Source organism: Sceloporus undulatus, chromosome 3 (assembly GCF_019175285.1).
Source record: "Sceloporus undulatus isolate JIND9_A2432 ecotype Alabama chromosome 3, SceUnd_v1.1, whole genome shotgun sequence".
NCBI classification, from domain to species: domain Eukaryota; kingdom Metazoa; phylum Chordata; class Lepidosauria; order Squamata; family Phrynosomatidae; genus Sceloporus; species Sceloporus undulatus.
This window is the reverse complement of record NC_056524.1, coordinates 35464189-35483448: the sequence shown is the minus strand read 5'-3', so window position 1 is coordinate 35483448 and position 19260 is coordinate 35464189. Positions and strand designations below refer to the sequence as shown.

General features: G+C 39.3%; 2 protein-coding genes across 5 annotated transcripts in view; one reads left to right on the top strand and one right to left on the bottom strand.

Annotated features, from left to right (window-relative positions):
• LOC121925367 (stAR-related lipid transfer protein 13-like) overlaps window positions 1-19260 on the top strand; it is a 1219986-nt gene that overhangs the window by 194270 nt on the left and 1006456 nt on the right. The gene's annotated exons all lie outside the window — the stretch shown is intronic.
• LOC121925364 (neurobeachin) overlaps window positions 1-19260 on the bottom strand; it is a 205311-nt gene that overhangs the window by 18539 nt on the left and 167512 nt on the right. For both annotated transcript variants that reach the window (XM_042457428.1, XM_042457429.1), the window contains exons 32-33: window positions 6839-6993; window positions 5253-5379 (exon numbers count right to left, since the gene is read on the bottom strand). In XM_042457428.1, coding sequence (XP_042313362.1) covers window positions 5253-5379; window positions 6839-6993 — 282 coding nt within the window. The remainder of the gene's footprint in view (window positions 1-5252; window positions 5380-6838; window positions 6994-19260) is intronic.

Genomic DNA, 19260 nt, shown 5'->3' with positions numbered 1-19260 from the left:
TAAAAAGGCCAATGCAATTTTTGGCTGCATCAATAAAAGTATAGTGTCTAGATCAAAAGAAGTAATAGTGCCACTATATTCTGCTTTGGTCAGGCCCCACCTGGAATATTGTGTCCAGTTCTGGGCACCACAATTCAAAAAGGACATTGAGAAACTGGAGCGTGTCCAAAGGAGGGTGACTAAAATGGTGAAGTGTCTGGAAACCGTGTCCTATGAGGAGTGACGTAGGGAGCTGGGGATGTTTATCCTGGAGAAAAGAAGGTTAAGAGGTGATATGATAGCCCTGTTTAAATATTTGAAGGGATGTCATATTGAGGAGGGAGCAAGCTTGTTTTCTGCTGCTCCAGAGAACAGGACCAAGAACAATGGATGCAAGCTACAGGAAAAGAGATTCCACCTCAACATTAGGAGGAACTTCCTGACAGTAAGGGCTGTTCGACAGTGGAACACACTCCCTCGGAGTGTGGTGGAGTCTCCTTCCTTAGAGGTCTTTAAACAGAGGCTGGATGGCCATGTGTCAGGGATGCTTTGATTGAGATTTCCTGCATGGCAGGGGGCTTGGACTGGATGGCCCTTGGGGTCTTTTCCAACTCTACAATTCTATGATTCTATGCATTTCTCTCCATCCTTTCTTTCTTCCTTTTACTTTATCCCATCTTTACTATTCTTTCTTTTTTGTTTGACATTTATATTTTAAAAATCAAATTTTAAAAAAAAAAACTGTTGAGATGAAGGTACATATGTTGCACAGCACCAAGCCACACTACTTTTTTCAAAGTCTCATTAGAACTGGCTTCAATAGGGCTGTATGTTTATATGAGTAAATTAGCTTGTTTGTATGGCAAAACAAAAAAGGCTCAAATTACTTCTCTGCCACGCTACTGAACTGACACACCAGACAAGGAAAATATACTGTGTGAACACATTCCGTTTAATACTAGTGTTATCTTATTTTAATGCTTGCATAAATTCACCACTGGCTTACTTAGTGGATGTGACTTACAAAATAGTCAGCCTTAAAGGTGTATCTTTTAAAACTACAGCTCAAAAATTTATTCTGACACATGTACCCTAAAAATACCCTCATCCAAGAATTCTCAGATATTATAAGAGAAACCCAAATAAATAAATGAAATGCCCAGCTAAATGAACTGAGATAAAGCTTTGATTCACTAAAATGTTTGGAAGACTTCCTTTTCTTTTTCATAGAGATGGATTTAAAACCTATATGTAAAATCGACAATTACTATTATTATTTTTATTGTGTTGTTTTTCCAAAATCAATTTTCACCAGAAGTGCCAAAAAAACACCATGAAGAAATTGACGTAAAAAATTGTGATGGCCCCAACGTATCACAACATGTTTTAAAGTTTTATATCTCTTAACAAAGATGTGATAGTAACAATAGATAGATAGATAGATAGATAGATAGATAGATAGATAGATAGATAGATAGCAACTCATCTCATAACGAAGAGATTTCCTACCCACACAATATTGCACAATGGATTTACTGTATCTCTAGAGAAATGCAAAAAGCTTTCAGCATTTGTGAGTTAGTAACTGATTAGTTTGTTGTTTGAACTAAATGAAACCCTGCAATACAGAGAACATAGAAAGAGGTAAATCTCTTAATATATTTTACAGAAAACAATATAGTTGGCCCTTCTTATACACAAATTTCTTTACACACAGATTCAAGCATCCACGGCTTGAAAATATTCAAAAAAGTATTAATTTCAATTATCAAACCTTGATTTTCCCATTTTATATAAGGGACACCATTTTTATATGCTATTGTTTTTAATGGGACTTGAGCATACACGGATTTTGCAATGCCAAGCAAAGACTTCTACTTATTAGCATTTTGAGACTGAAATCCTATACACATTTGCCAGAAGAAACTGCAAATTGACTGGCAATAAGTCAGTAATATAAATTTCACCCATAGTGAAAAAATGGCCCCTTTTCCTTTTTTAAAAAATTAGAGGATGGAGCAAATTAGGCATATACAATCCATTCACATTTTCTTACAGATATGAGAGTGCAATGGATAGGCTTTATCAATTCTGAAGGTCAGTCAGGATCCACAAGACCATTTTGTAGAGAACAGAATTTTATAGAGAGTATTATATCTCAGAGGAAGCTGACCACCTGCCTCACAAATCATAGCAATAGCAAGTAGATTTCTATACCGCTTACTGACATACTAAGCGGTTTACAAAATGTAAGCTAATTGTCCCCAACACACTGGGTATGCATTTTAGTGACCTGTGAAAGGATACCAGGCTCAGTCGACCTGGAGCCCTGGAGCCCTTGGCTGGTATTGAACTGACAACCTTGTGGTTGGTGGATTAGTGGCTGCAGTAGAGGCATTTAATCAATGCGCCACCAGGGTTCCATAACTGTCTACTTTTTTTTGTTTTCTTTGAACATGATTAAATATGAATAAGAAATTCATCTCTTATTGTAACATGTACACTTAAATATCTTTTAAAACATCTTATATTATGTCAGATTCTTTTCTAACTGCCTTCAGACTGGCTGGTTGCCCTACACCACCAGTGATGTCATCACTCCAAGTATTACCCCCTCCTAAAGGGAATAAGACCCTGATAAATGGAGGTACTCCCATTTGTCACACAGTTCAAACTCCCCAACAATGGGCTTGTCATCTGCAGATTTAAGCATCCACAGATGACAAGCCCCATATACACATCATCATCTGTACCAATAAACTTGGACTGAATGGTTATGTTAATACCAAACATGTTAGATTAATGGCAAGCCCCATTGGTTTTAATGGCCGTAGGTGCATGCGGCTATTGTGGCTGCATGCATGCACAAGGCCATTGGAAACTTTGAGGCATGAGGTCTCACAACTTTTTTTCATCCATAGGGGGTGCAGAATGGAACTCCCACGGATAAGAAGGGCCTATTGTACATTCCTCAATATCTGATTTACTTCAAATTTATTAATAAATCAGATTTCCCCCCTAAATTTGTTCTTTAAAATTAATTAAAATTACACAAAGACAGAAACAAGAGAAGGTAACCTCCATCTCATCTGAACCTTTAGTTGGACATTTTACACAAAGTAAAATTTAGTAGATTTACTAGATTTACACAAAGGCAGCACTGGACTTTTAAATGATCACTTACATTGAACAGAAGTGTCTTAAAGAGTGTCTTAAATCTATTATGGTCTGTATTGCAGAGAGAGAACATCAATTGACATATCCAACTCCTCTCAGAGTGTGTTCTCCAGCGATGCTTGGTATCCCCCCCCCCTTGCAGGGTAGGATACCGGACTATTTTCAAACCCTTTCACTGCTGGTGTCAAGGAAGGCCTTTTTGTTTGCAAGACTGAATGTACACCCCTCAAATGTGACCAGGGGCAGATATCTGCAAACCCCATTTTTGAATTGTGTATGTCACTGTGATCAAGCTCCAGATGTTCTCCATCATATTGTATTGCTTTTCCATTGTATATAATTCCGAGGGAAAAACTGTTAAGAAGGTTATTGTAAATGAATATCTCCTTGAATGAGTTATCAGTGGAATAACTATTGGAAGATCAGAACTCACATATTACCAGGTTAATGGCCAATTTTCTGGTGGAGGCAACAAGATTATGGTTTAAATTTTAATAACGATTCTGAAGTTTTATTGTAAATGCATGTTGTTTTTTCTATGCCTAATAAAGGTTGACTGACTAACTGACTGACCTAAGAGGGAAACCCTCAATGTAATTCAAAGTTCACCAGGCAAGTCCAGCTCCATCAGGACTAAGCCTGAAGGAAGGAGACTCCGCCCTCCACAACTGCCATCTGCCGGCCTGAGAGGGAGTTCACCAGGCAGGTCCAGCTCCATCAGGGCTAGCCTGGAAAAAGGAAGAGCCCTCCCTCCAATCCATCTGCCTTGGTCCAGGCCTTAGAGGGAGAGAAGAACCACTGGACCTCATCCCCTTTCCCTCCATCATTCCTTTCTCCTTTTGTTTCGTGTCTTTTAGATTGTAAGCCTGAGGGCAGGGAACTGTCTGATTAAAAATAATATTGTAAGCCGCCCTGAGAGCCATTAAGGCTGAAGGGCGGGATATAAATACCTAAATAAATAAATAAAATAAAATAAAGTTGTGAGATGAATTGCTTTATTTTGCTTTATTGTTGTGACATGTTTTAATAATAATAATTTAAAAATGACAAAAGATTACACATAATACAAAGTAGTAAACTGTATGAGAAAGGACTAAAGTTCATGCTTATTTCCAAGGTTTTCTATTTTACTATTATGCCCATAGCTGAATATCTTAAAAAAAAATTAGCAGGTCTTATCTAAGTGAAACTGAGCCTACTATTTTCTTCCTGATCAGTCTATTCTAACTAAATTAGGTGGGCCTTTGGTTGCAGGAGAGGAGGAGGCTGAAAGGAAGCTGGGGCCATGAGGTCTGGGGCTATGCTACTCCTCCAGGCGGTGATCAGGGGCCCCCCGGGCTCTGGAAAGGGGACTATATCCTCCCGCATCGCCAAGCACTTCACCCTCCAGCATCTCTCTAGCGGAGACCTCCTCCGAGAGAACATGAACAAGAGGACAGAAATTGGTGTACTTGCTAAGTCATATATTGATCAAGGACGATTGAGTCCTGATGATATTATGACACAGCTGATGCTACATGAGCTGAAAACTCTAGAGCAGAACCACTTGCTACTGGATGATTTGTACAGGGGAAAAAGTGAAATGGCCTGGAGGGAGTGAAAGGACAGGCCCAATGCCATCGTGCCTGAAGAAGAAGGCCCTCCCTCCTTGCCAACTGTCATCTTCTGGCCTGGAGGCAGTGAAAAGACAGGCCCAACGCCATTGGGCCAGGCCTCAATTAAGAAGAAGAGCCCTCCCTCCAGTCAATTTGCCTTGGTCCAGGCCTCAGAGGGAGAGAAGAACTGCTGGACTGATCCCCTTCCCCACCACCATTCCCTTCTCCTTTTGTGTCGTATCTTTTTAGATTGTAAGCCTGAGGGCAGGGAACCATCTATTTAAAATAATAATTGTAAGCCACTCTGAGAGCTGTTAGGGCTGAAGGGCGGGGTATAAATACAGTAAATAAATAAAATAATAAATAAATACTATGGTTTTATACTTATGAAAGTATAGACTGTTTTGCAGATGAGATTATAACTCGCCTAAAGTGTGGAACACAATGCAAAAATTCCTATAGTGAGCATATACCACTTTTCAACTAAGATATAAAATATACCTCATGTTTTCAGCAGAATCCTCGGGCATTGGTGCAACAGTCTGAACAGCAGGGAGGTTCTTGCTGGTAGCACCATTCACAAAACTAGATGAGGAAGACGATGAAGAAGATCCTGAATCCACTGCACCTATTCCGAAAATAGAGTGCATTCAGTGTGAAAAATAATGTGTCAACTTCACAGTAAATAAATATATTTTCTGATATAACACTTGAATATCTCACTTTATTTTTTACAAAACAATTAACAATTTAAAAAAACACACACAACACAACGCAAGTTAAAAGAAATCTTTAGTTTTTGATGGTTTGGGAGGGGCTATGAGGCTGTGTTCTAGAAGAGTTTTTTCTTGACGTTTTGCCAGCAGCTGTGGCTGGCATCTTCAGAGAATGCTGGCATGGAAGAGAGTGGGGTATATATACTGTTGGTTGAGGGGAAGCGATTTGCATGTCAATCTATGTATTATTCTGTTGCTGAATGGCAAGGGTGTCTATTTAATTAACGATGCATTGTCTGCTAGAAAAACCCCTTACCCTGGGTGGTTTTCATTTGCATCGATGCTGGCCATGAAAGCCTTCGACTTCATAAAAGAAATCTTCCGCCAGTAAAAAGAGCTGGCAATGAAATTCATAAGATAATGGGATGAATTATGTTGACTAGTTTCACTAAGAGCCTGTGCACACTGGGCAAAAGGCCCGTGTTCCCCCTAGCCTGCTGTGATCCCGTATGGATGATGCAGATCGTTATCCCTAGAACATGACTGGACATTCCATATGCTCATCTGGTGGTTCTGGACTTATCCTGGCCAAAAGGGACCTTAGCCCAGGGCAAAAAACCCAGCTATTTACCACAGAGTTTTCTTAAAACTCTGCTGCAACAACTGGTGAGTTTCTTCAGAGGGGGTTTGCCACTGGCATCCTCTAAGGATGAGAGAGTGTAACTTGCCCAAGTTCACCCAGTGAATTTATATTCTTCAGCAGGGAATTGAACCCTGATCACCAGAGTTGTAGTCCAATGCTCAAACCATTACACTACACTGGCTCTTAAACAATCCTTGATTAAAACATCCATTACTAAATATCTGAAGGGCCCATGCTCCACAAATTTTAGAATAATTATTTTCATAAACATTTTAAATAGAAAAAAGAAAAAAAAAGTGTTTTAAGTTTCTCTCTTATTTATTTTTTAAATTGAATTTTTACTCGTCAATTTAAGCCCATCAAGCCTTATATAAAATTAGAAAAGGGAAGAATTGCTGATACATCTTACACATAAGCAGCCAAATCAAGCTACTCATTCTAAGACTGAATATTTTTGTGTGCCACTGTGTTCCCCTCAAAACCAATATCAGCTACAACTAGTTGCTTTGGCAGGATAAAATGTGTCTAATATAAAATGTAAGGCACTTCCTTATCAAAACAGCTCCAGCAGGAACAAATGTCTCTCCAGTCTTCTGTATGCCTATGGTTACAGAGCAATGATGTTTCTAGGTCTTTACTACATGACTTTAGTCACAGGAAAGATTCCAATAATAATAATAAAACAATAAAAAAGTGGCCAGAGTCACAAAAATATCTAAAGGCAATACCTGTTGTATTAATCATACTTTTTGGTGTAGCTCCTGTAGCAGCAAATATATTAGGTGTACTACTTGGTAGAACTCCACCTCCAGCTGTGGAAGTTCCTACTGTGGTCACCGCTAGGCTTCCAGGAGGAGGTTTCTTCACTGGTACTACAACACTCCTGCAGAGAAAGAAAACAGCACAAAATCAGAAAAGGTAATTGAAATGGTGGCACATCAGCTAGATATACATTACCAGCCATACATAAAGTCACTGATGAAGAAAAGTCATTTGGAGTTGTATAGACATGATCTCGAGTCCATAAGAATGAAAAAAGCCATCCAGTGACTTACATCATGTTCTCTCCTCTTCTAGCCCCTCCCAGCCACTGCTGAAATATTTATAATGTCCCCCTTCAATCATACTGAAGGAGATGAAAGAATTGAACAGAAGGCAAAGACATGGAACTGTTAAATTAGCTACACATAATTCTTCCAACAGGGAAAAGAAACCTGTTGTGGTGGTGAATATAGAATGTATAGTTGTCCCTCCAAGTCCGCTTACTTGAAATGCACAGACTTGAAAATCTGTGGAAGGGCAACTGATATTAATCTTAATGGGGCGTGCACTCACAGCACACACGCTGCATGCATGCACCCATGGGCTTGAATAGGCACAAGATTTTGAACTCGCGGGGGTGGGTCCGGAACAGATCCCCCGCGAGTTCAAAGGGGCGAATGTACATGGCATTGATGGCTAGTGATGTGGACAGTGTCTTACAGAGAAATATACAGTCAGCCCTTCTTATACACGGATTTTTTATACACGGATTCAAGCATACACGGTTTGAAAATGTCCTAAAAAAGTATACATTTACCTTGATTTTTCATTTTTTATAAGGGACACCATTTTGCTATGTCATTATATTTAATGGGACTTGAGCATACATGGATTTTGTTATACACGGGGGATCTTGGAACCAAACCCCAGCATATAACAAGGGTCCACTGTATACAAAAAGAAGTCTCTACTTCAAGGGTGATCAAGAATCCATACAATATAAGAAAAATAAGCAAGGAGAAACTAATACAAAGTCGAAGGCTGATACTATTGTACTTTGGATGTATTACAAGACAACATGACTCATCAGAAAATAGGTAATACTTGATAAGTTGAAAGCAGTAGGAAAAAATAAAGACCATATGACAGGTGGATAGACCCAGCCAAGCAAGCCACAGCTTTAAATGTGCAAGATCTGAGCAGAGCTATTAATAGGGTTTCTTGGAGGTCTCATCCCTGTGGCGGTACTCCCAGGGTCCCTGCTCCTCTTCCTCATCATCCCTGATAAGAGAGAGAGAGCTTCAAATCAATTCTGTAGGTGCAAGCTCACAGAACAATCCCTGGTTTTCCTACCTCTGTGTGTCACATTCTTCCAACTGTCTACCTCCTGGGTATGTGAAGTGATCTCCTTCCCAGAAACTTCATCTGTGTGTTCCCCATCCAGGAGAATCTGTTCCGTTCTGTCCAGGAAAACCTCTTGTTCCCTAATATGCTGAACTGTACATACCCAGGCCTCCAGTTGCTGGACCTTCTCTCCCAACAGGGCTACGAACTTGCACTTGGTGCAGGTGAGGTTACCCACATTCATAGGCAAGAACACAAACATACTACAACTGTTGCAAGTGACTGTAGTTAGCTTCCTCATTGCCGTATTCAAAAGTCTTAAGTAGGCACTGAAACAGAACTCTGGGCTTCTCTCCCAAAAAACTCCCCCTTTAAACACCCACATAAAACACCCCTGTTGGCCAAGCCTGTTCACCAATCTCTGTCACTGCGCTCCAGAGACTGGATCTATAGCTATAGAGAGAGCTATTGGCTGCTTGCGACTTCCCATAGCAAGTCTCTGACTCACTTCCTCTGAGCAAAAGCCCTCCACAAGCGCTTTAAAAAACAACAGTGAAAAGTAAAGGAGAATCCCTCAAACACAGCTCCCAACTCAGCTTCTGCTCTGTGCTCTGACTCTTCCTTGAGTATTTGTGATACTTCGTGGGACGCTAGGCGTATGCTCTTGGCAGCAGCTATCTGGAGCTAGGCTACTAGCTCTGCCCCTTCATTTATAGGATCACCAGTGGTGTCATTAGGCTGGCATCACCTGGTGCAGTAAGTCATGGTGTCACCTTCACCTACATTGACCTCCTCCCATGACACAACATATAGAATCCTTAGTTTTTTACACTGTTAGTTTTTTGTACTGTGTGCTAAATCATAATTCCCATATATCGATAGCAACAACTTGTATAGTTCTATACCACTTATCAGTGAACTAAGCACTTTCTAAGTGGTTTACAGTCTGTAAGCTAATTGTGCCCAACAAGCTGAGTACTCATTTTAATGACCTACAAAAGGATGGAAGGCTGAGTCAACCCTGAACCCCTTCCTGGGATCAAACTCACAACCTTGTGGCTGCAGTACTGACATTTAACCACTGTGCCATCAGGGCTCCTAAATATCATGAAATGTAATGGTAACAGTTGTAATACACCACAACTAGTAAAATTAAAATTATACCTTTAAATTACAATATTAAATGCACAACCTAAATGTATTTACCATATATACTCAACTATAAATCGACCTCCTGTATAAGTCGAGGGCAGGTTTGGGAGCTAAAATTATAGATTTTAATATGATCTGTGGATAAGTCGAGGGTAAAACTTAGGGGCATGTAAATGAAACATGTACAGAACAAAACAAAGGAAAACAATGCCAAAGAACTTACAAAATTCCATTAAACATCACTATTTGCCCTCAAAAGGTTGGGTGGAAGGGAGATAAGTGCTTTCAGGGAAGACTGAACTCTTGCCTTTCACCAGAGGATGATAGTGTGTGTGTGTGTGTGTGTGTGTGTGATTTAAAGTACAGTATTTACATTGACCCATGGATAAGCCGACTCAGTATTTTTGGGTCAATTTTTTAACTTACAGTTGTCCCTCCATATTCGCTAGGGTTAGGGGAACAAGACCCCCGTGAATATGGAAAAACCGCAAATAACAAAAACACTGTTTTTACCTGAGAGGACACCTCTCTAGGAATCTCTAGGTCCTCCAGTGCAACTCTGTCGTCAATGTCCAACATACACTGACCATAGAATGGCACTGGAGTAGCTACAAATGGTCTTTCAGTGCAACTTTTAGTTAAAGTTGACCACAGAGTTGCACTGGAGGACCTAGACAGTCCTAGAGGGAACATATTAATGAAATACGTGAATAATCAAATCCGCAAATATCAAAGCCGCAAATATGGAGGGATGACTGTAAATTTTTAGACTTATACATGAGTATATACAGTACATGTACATAGTTTCATGTGGTTAAAATTTGGTAAGATTTGATGTTTTTAAAGAACATTTTAAAAGAATTTTAATTTAAAAAAATGGGGGCCTCTCCTTTCTCTTCCCACTGAGCCCTGCCCCACTTATTTTTAAAGGTACCCAGGCAAACTCCACAGCCTATTTCTGCCAAAAGGCAGTTTTTTGGGGGAGTAGTGGTGTGACATAGGTTGTCACATAGTGTGGTCCACCCTCCCTTCCTGAACCCTCTGGCGATCACCAGAAGCTGACTTGATGGCAATGAACAACAACAAGCTGCCCAAGTCTGTATAACTACAACTAAGTGCATACTGACATATGCTTAAAATTGTTCACATGAATGAAAAGTACTACATGAAAATAATCCATTACTGACATAACACACATCTCTAAAATCTACAATGAATTGTAGTGTGACGTTCCCATGGCAACAGAGTTTAGCAGAGATGCCATTCAATTTTCTGAAACAAATTTTCTGGTAAATCTTGGCTCACAAAAATCTGAATATTAAAATAGTCAATACAATAATCTAAACATTAATAATAATAAAGTTAGGATATCTACTAGTTTCACACTGATTTTGTGGATTTACAATATGGAACATCACTGATTTGTCAACTAAATCATTACAGAAAAAAATGGATGGTACTCTTCCAACAAAATCAATCACAGAAGTATGCTTTATAACCTTAAATTTTAACATTGTTGGGTAAGCAACCAGTTTAAATTCCAACAAAATAGATGGAGATGATATTTCAGATTCACATTTTCTTTCTGTCATCTTTTGAAGTGAACTATCAAATTTTAAAGACCTGTCAGTCTTTCAACTTAGGTCTTTGATGTCATAAGGCTGCCAGAATTTCAAACATCTGTTTGATTTTTAAGCTACATAGCCACTAGTATCTTAAATTATTATAGTATTAGGTGGCTTCTAAATAAAAATCCACACTGAAATGATTATTCATTTTCACTTATTAACAAGAGAAATTAATTTGCTTTAAAGAAAACAATTATAGCACTTTTAAGTCAGTAAGAAAATGAAAGGTTTCAGAACGGTGCATTTTGACAAAGCCAGCTACAGAGAGGGTAAAAAAGATGACACTTATATAACTTCTAGCATCAGGCAAAGAATCCTACTGATTATGTTTGAAAAGATAAATATAATTCAGTCATAATACAGCACAATTTACACAACAGATTTAAGATCCAATAATATTTAAATTGAGCCTTTTAATATAGATAGATAGATGTACATATGTATATATGTTTGTACGTGTATATATAAAAAACACAAAAATACATTTTAAGAATAATCCATGTATTTGCAAGGGACACAATATGTAATAGCCACAATTAAATACCTTATTTAGATAGACAAAGAACATTTAATTTCTCCTAAAATTGTTTCTGGAATTCTTCTGAGCTCAAAACACTATTTGCTATATATGCCTAAGAGAAATATATTATTTGCTTGTTCATTCCAGATGCAAGTCCCAAATATCTTTAGTACAAAGGATTTAATTATTTTTCTTGAGAGATTAATATGTCAAATAGTATACTTTTTTGGCAGAATGTGGTCAGTTCAGCATCATTTAACAAGGGGATCCTTGTTACACCTAATTTTAAAGAGCATTTATATTATCACTGTGAAAATTACATCATATAAAGTTCCCATTTAAGATGTGAATGCACATTTCAGATAACATGCACCAAACTCTGGAGCAATTAAATTTTCAAATACATTAATATTTACTGTGTCTACATTCTAGCAAGCACACTAGAAGCAGCTTCCCGACAATTCTTCCCATTGTTCATCACTCTCTGGAGTGTGTTCAACATGTTAAAGATGTGATAGAGGAACTGGTGAAGGTAACTTGCTTCCAGAGTACACACACTCATCTATTTCAGGGTTCCCTGTTGAACAATCCTTAGGCTGCTTATTCAATTCAGAATAGTTCAACGCAGGATTTGTAATACTGGGGAGTAGGGACGTGGGTCCCTTCTCGGAGAATGGTGGCTTACAAATAAATAAATAAATAAATAAATAGGGCAGATGACAAGAGAAAAAATTAAAACAAGTTTTGTTTTGTTTTTTTGATAGATCATAGCCTACTTTATGTTTGTACCTACACTGGTGTTATCTTTTTAAGGATTCATTTACCAACAAAATGCTTTCAAACTGTTTTATCCTATGATGAAGCATATATAGGATTAGATATCATACTCCTTTTACAATTTAAGAGTTAATCTGCCAAGAAATACATGTGTAAACATATTTGTAAATGAGCTTCGATTTAAATAGAATAATATCACAAAACAGGGAGAAAATTCTAGGGTAGGCTATTTTGGGCAAAAATCAAAGGATACAGACCAGAATAATTTGCCATTTTCACTCTAGAACAGTTGTGAGTCTAGAGCAATATTCACACTTACCATGCCCTTCAGCAAACATCTATATATTATATTCTTGTAATTTTAAGATGAGTCATAACTTTGACTCCATATTCTAGGGCCAGAGAAATCTGTTTATATAGCTCATAATGTAATTACAGCTACCTTAAGACAGATGAGGCAGAAGGCAGCAATATACTGAAACTGATTGAAAAATTCAGTTGTCCAGAAGCACTTGTGGGGAAGAGGTCTCTGAAAAGCTGCTCAAAGCTTCAGAGTTTGAAGCGAGATTTTTGATGTTGTCACTCTCAATCTATTGAACGGCTGATGGACAATCAAACCCGTCTGGCTAGCTGGCAGCTCATTTTGCTGGCAGGTGGCAAACAATTAGACACACCAATTTGTGCCTCCTGATGACATTAAAGCATGAAACTAAGTTGTATGCAGGGCCTAGTGATTTGTGTGAAAGCATTTCAAAAATAATACTCTTTGCCGTGGCAACTCATTTCAGACTGCCACCTTCCATTACGGCTTTGAGTAGTGAAGACGACAGATGTGAGTTACGTGCATTGCAAGGGCGCTTCTGTTCAATCCGTCATCAGCGCCCCCCGAGACCTCAATCCTTCCTTTCATCAATATCACCTCATCATTTACATTCGATAGTACTTGAACTGCTGAATACATTAACGACACAGAAGACCTATTTCATGAGATATGTTGAAACATGTTTTTGGGTTTTTACATTTCATTTACAATTCTATGAGCTTATAGTAAGTTCTATAAGGTAGTATTATGAGGTTGCACACACATCCTTCCACTTCTCCAAAATACACTTTTTTGTCATTATTTCTGTGTGTTTGTACCTGGACATTTGGTTACTTTTAAAAATTTGGAGCTGGTATCAAAATACTTAAGGACATAAAAAAATAATAATGCCCCTTGGAACATTTTGAACCAATATAATCCTACAAAAATTCAGAACGTTAATAACATTCTGATTTTAAAGACATTATAGCTTTAATACAAGGGTTTGCATAAACATATTCTAGCGCACGTGCGTGCACGCACACACACGCACACACACACGAGGCTGGATACACAGCTGTGTAAAACATTTTTAGCTTATTTTGTATGAAATGAACAGACACACTGTGAGATTTAAACCTGTGGCCTATCAATACAAGAATAAACTGCAGCAAGTCTTACATCCACATCTCATATAAATTAATCCCCTCTTTTTTCTGTGCAAGGATGAGAATGAAACCTTCCACTTTCAGTCTTGATTAAATGCTGTGGTTATACCTACCGTGAATAATCATTATTGGATGTGCAAAGGTGCAATCTACAAATTACATAGGTTATTCCCCTCACACTTGCTTCAGAGGAAGGAGTTTTGAATTTTTTACTGTATAAACCATTTACCCATTCTCTTCTCTCAGTTTAGTTATATAGCTTTGCCTTCACCTTTATAGTAATATAGTATTATGGCGAAGAGAAATTACCCCCATTGCACACATCTGACATGAAAATTATTTACACTGCTCTACTGTACACCTAATAATGACTATTCACAGTGAGTACCAACATGTAATTCTTTTGATGGTGCAGAGCAGCACTCCACAAATCACGTTATTTGCTGGAACCCTCTACTTTCAGGTGAGTGTGACTACATATTTCTGCACTACTGACTGATATATATATAACCCAAAAGCTGCCTGAGCAACCTGAGCTATGTCCATTTTGCAATGCCTTATATAAGCTGAATGCTCCTTTCATCCTACTGCTCTGCAAATCTCCAATTATGTGCTGGCTATGAAAGCCTGTGAAATTGCCACTGAAATAGTGTGTGTCCAAACTGGCACTGGTTTGGGAACACTCATGCACTCATAACATAGGTGAATGCATGCCTTCATACAGCTGGAAATCATGTTTTCTGTTGCCCAGTTGCTTATTGTTCGGGGACTGAACAATAGCTATAAAACCTCAGTGGGTCTGAAAGACTGAATTCTTCCCAGAAAAAAAATGACCACTCTAAACACATCTAAAGTCTGTCATTGTTTTTCAAAGGGCAAGATAGATTAGGACAGAAAGTCAGCAGATACTCAAGACTCAAGCTGTTAAAGATAAAACAGAGGCAGAAAAGTTGGATCTAGTCAAGTTCTCATTTATAGGTAGTTCCACTAACCTAGAAAGCCACCAAAAATAATATTTTCAGTGGCACTATTCTTAAGGAAGCTTGTGATAAGGACTCAAATGGTTTGCCCATTAATGTTTTCAAAACAAAAGATAAGTCCCATGTTGGAAATCTATGGTCTGAGAACTGACTTTCAGAAGTAATCTTTTAATATGTGGGGTATTGCAATGTCTCATTTTCTACTCAGCTCTCCAAGGCCAACTCATGAATGCTTTCCAGGTTATGTTATAAATTCTTTGTGTTGTTGAACTACATGATACCAACTTTGTCTCGATAACTTCTGAAGAGTAACCTAGGCATAAATCTACATGTTCAGTTTCCAAGCAGATCCTTTCAACCACAAAGGAACTAGGTAAATATGGCACCCCAGTGAAGCAGATCTTTTCTCATCAGAAGAAGCAGAGGTGGAACTGTGGCTAATTGCAGCACAGTGGGAAACTATGGACTCCATGGCCATTGCAGTGTCATTATTAGCACCTTAGCTTTCTCTTCATAAAATAATATTTTTTAATTTCTATCCCGCTTTTTGCAAGGCAATCAAAGCAGCGTACAACAAGCTAAAATACACCCATATATACATAGTACCCCCCTTAAAACAAGATTAAGCAGTATAAAATTAAAACTGACATGCTAAACTCCAAATAATCAAAATAATAACCATGGACAGAGTTCGATAGATGGGAAGTCTTATTCGTGGCCAAGTATTTTATTCCGGGAAGGCCTGCCGGAAGAGATCCGTCTTAGTGGCTTTTTTGAAGCTCTTTAGATTGGTAATTTGATGGATCTTGTCCGACCAATTCCATAAACTGGGAGTGGCTGCAGAAAATGTCCTCTGGGAGGTTGCCGTCAATCTGGTCTTTAAGGGCTGTAGTAAATTCCTCCCAGAGGACCTGAGTGTACGGGGCAGATTGTATGGAAGCAGGCGAGCCCTTAGATAGGTTGGGCCCAAGCCATGTAGGGCTTTAAAGGTGATAACCAACACCTTGTACTGTGCCCAAAAACTAATAGGCAGCCAGTGGAGTGACTTCAATATTGGTGTTATATGGTCACTCCTTGCTCTTCCTGTGACCAACCTGGCTGTCATATTCTGTACCAACTGGAGATTCTGGATTAGGCACAAGGGTAGACTCATGTAGAGCGCATTGTAAAAATCAAGTCTTGAAGTTAACAAAGCATGTACTACAGTTTTGAGGTCACCCCGTTCCAGGAAAGGGTGCAGCTGGCATATCAGCCAAAACTGATAACAGGTGCACTTGACCGTCGCATTCACCTAATTCCTCATCTGAAGGGATGGGTCAAGAAGCACCCTCAGACTGCAAACACAGTCCTTTGAGGAGAGCGTGAGCCCTCTAGAACTGGAGGTTGCAGCTCAATACATGGTTTGGGGGCCCCTATTGTAAGTACCTCCGTTTTTTCTGGATTCAACTTGAGCTTGTTTTCCCTCATCTAATCCGTTACTGCCTGAAGACACTGGTTGAGGGGAGAGATGTCATCTGTCGTTGTCGCTGATGACCGGGACATGGAAAAATATATATGGGTGTCATCAGCATACTGAGACTTGAGAGAATGTTTTCCACTTGCTTCCATGCCACCAACTATGGAATAGTAAATTGGGTTCAAATGGGGGGAGGGGACGAACAAATCTTCCAAGTGCATCCGACTGATGCAGTGACCAGGGATGGCATCTCTCCTCTTGTGGCCTGTCTGGAGTCGGTAATGGGCTGGATGAGGGAAAACAGGCTCAGCTTGAATCCAGAGAAAACGGAGGTACTTGTGATAGGCTCCCCTGGCCCAGGGACGGCGGTGGTTCCATCTGTCCTGAACGGGGTCACGCTTCCCGTGAAGGACTCCGTACACAGTTTGAGGGTGCTCCTTGACTCGTCACTCCACCTTACATCTCAGGTGGATGCGACGGTCAGGAGCACCTGCTATCAGCTTCGGCTGATACGCCAGCTGCGTCCCTACCTGGACCGGGGGGACCTAGAAACAGTAGTACATGCTCTGGTAACCTCTCGGTTGGACTTCTGCAATGCGCTCTACATGGGGCAACCCTTGTACCATACCCGGAAGCTGCAATTAGTGCAGAATATGGCAGCAAGGCTGGTCACTAATACATCTAGGACCAGCCATATAACACCGGTCTTAAAAGACCTACACTGGCTGCCTATCCGCTTTCGGGCGCAATACAAGGTGTTGGTTATAACCTATAAAGCCCTAAATGGCTTGGGCCCAGAGTACTTGAAGGACCGCCTCTCTCTGTATAATCCGCCCCGCACACTCAGATCTAGTAGGCAGCAGTTATTGAAAGTTCCAGAGGTTAGATTACAGAATACCACCAGAAGGGCCTTCTCGACCTCGGCCCCCATCCTCTGGAACACACTGCCTACTGAGCTCCATTCAGCAACCTCCCTGGCCCAATTTAAAAAGGAGCTAAAGACGTTCTTATTCAGACAGGCTTATCCTTAAGCCTGTCTGAGAGCCCCTTTGTAACCCCCCCCCCCCTGTGAAGATCTGCAAATTCCCCTCCCCTCTCCTAATTCCCGTTAGCCATCGTTGAGACATCCAGATCTGGCACAGTTTATGTAATTGTATTAACGGTTTAAAAGTATTGATTGTATTGTTATTTTAAATTGTATGGATATATGTTGGGAACCGCCCTGATGCTTGCGAAGGGCGGTATATAAATAAAGTTTTATTATATTTATTTATATTAATACACAGACCTTGGGTCAGATTCCACATCCTTGGCATTACTCTGTGCTTGCACATTTAGTCTGCTTCAGTGTTCACATTTCCTCAGTAGTGTACTGTTCTATCTATTATAGAATCTTCTCTGCATCTGACATAACCACCTTGAGCCTTCCTGCTTGATATTGCAAAAGTGTATCTCTGTCAGAATCTGAGCAAGGTTTCCCCTTACAATCTGCAAGAAAGACTACTGTTGTCATTCTTTACCTTCAAGTCATTTCTGATCTATTGTGAACCTAAAGCAAACATATCATTGGGTTTTTTCTATAGAGCCAAGCAAATTTTAAAATAAAACAAATTATGGCAATGTTCTTCCACAAGTCATATTCCCTGAACAGAATGACATATATAAGCAATAAACCTATTATGCTTATACCGTCAAGCCTCCACATCCATGGATTCTCTATCCACCAATTCAACCATCCATGACTTGAAACTATTTTTAAAATATATGAATCCGCAAAAGCAAACATTGATTTTACCATTTTATCTAAGGGGGTCACCATGTTATTTTTGCCATTGTATCTAACTGGATTTCATCATCCACAGATTTAGGTATCCATGGGGATTCTTAGAACCAAACCCAAGCAGATGTCAAGGGTGCGCTGTATTCTGTCATTTTCTCTGCCTCCACAAACAGAATGCCCTTTTGTAAAGTATCTTTGCAAGGACTTCTTCAGGCTTCTTGGAAGTCTCACTTGTTGTGTGCTTACAAGTCATTTCTGATTTATGGTGACACTGGCTCTCTAATTGATAATGGCATTTTAACAGAATTTCAGGTTGCAAAAACTGCAGATATATCTATATTTGGCATGTATGTAAATGCAATTATGGTATAAGGTGGATTCCCGACACTAACCACTACCTGTAAGTGGCTATAATACAGTAGCCTTCTCCGCACTTGAAGATGAAGTTTTGTCAGAACTGCAGTCTTTCGCCTCTAACTGAATTAGAGGAGGCATGCCAAGGCTGCTGTTGATTTTGTTGTCTGGAATTAATTCATGCTTTCTTTCAATGTGACTTGGGTTTTCAGAAGTCACATTGTCTACCAAAGCTCCTTCTATCAAGAAAAAAAGGAGAAAATGTTCCTCTGAAGGGTTTCTTATCCAACCTTTAAATCGAGGATTTGCTAAATCAGTAGATTTTTGGTCTTCCTCTCAATGCTTTTACCACAAAGACCATTTTTTATACTGTTTTTCCACTGTTGTCAAAACCATAGGCCCAGCAGTGAAGGAACCTAAGTCTTTAGTTACATCTGCTACAGATTGCAAGACCTTGTAAACTCCATTCAAGGTATGTTGCAATGATTTTTTTACCCACATCTTTGTCCAAAAAAATATTGTGCGTGTGCAGACATTGAGCCAGCCAGTGAATCTGTGAAAGCTGATGCTAAGATTTCAGGTAGGCAGTTGTTGTTTTTTCATATCTCAGAGCACTGCCTAACTCTCGTCTCTCCATGTTTTTTAATATATTGATTTCACTACAAAGTAATGCATCTCATATAATGCAGCTGTAGGAGCACGCATTTATAGAATATCTAATTCTTTCATTAATTAAGTTTAAAAACCTGTGAGAAAAACACAGCATATGTTTAGAATGCAGTGAGTTCTCCCTCTCCTATGTAATCAACCCTCTGAACATCTCTGGAAGTTGAACTTCTATTATTGTAGGCAGTTGTTTTCTTAACACTGATGCTGCCTTTTTCCTGATCTTCTAAGATCAGAATCACAAAAGCCATCCTCACTGTC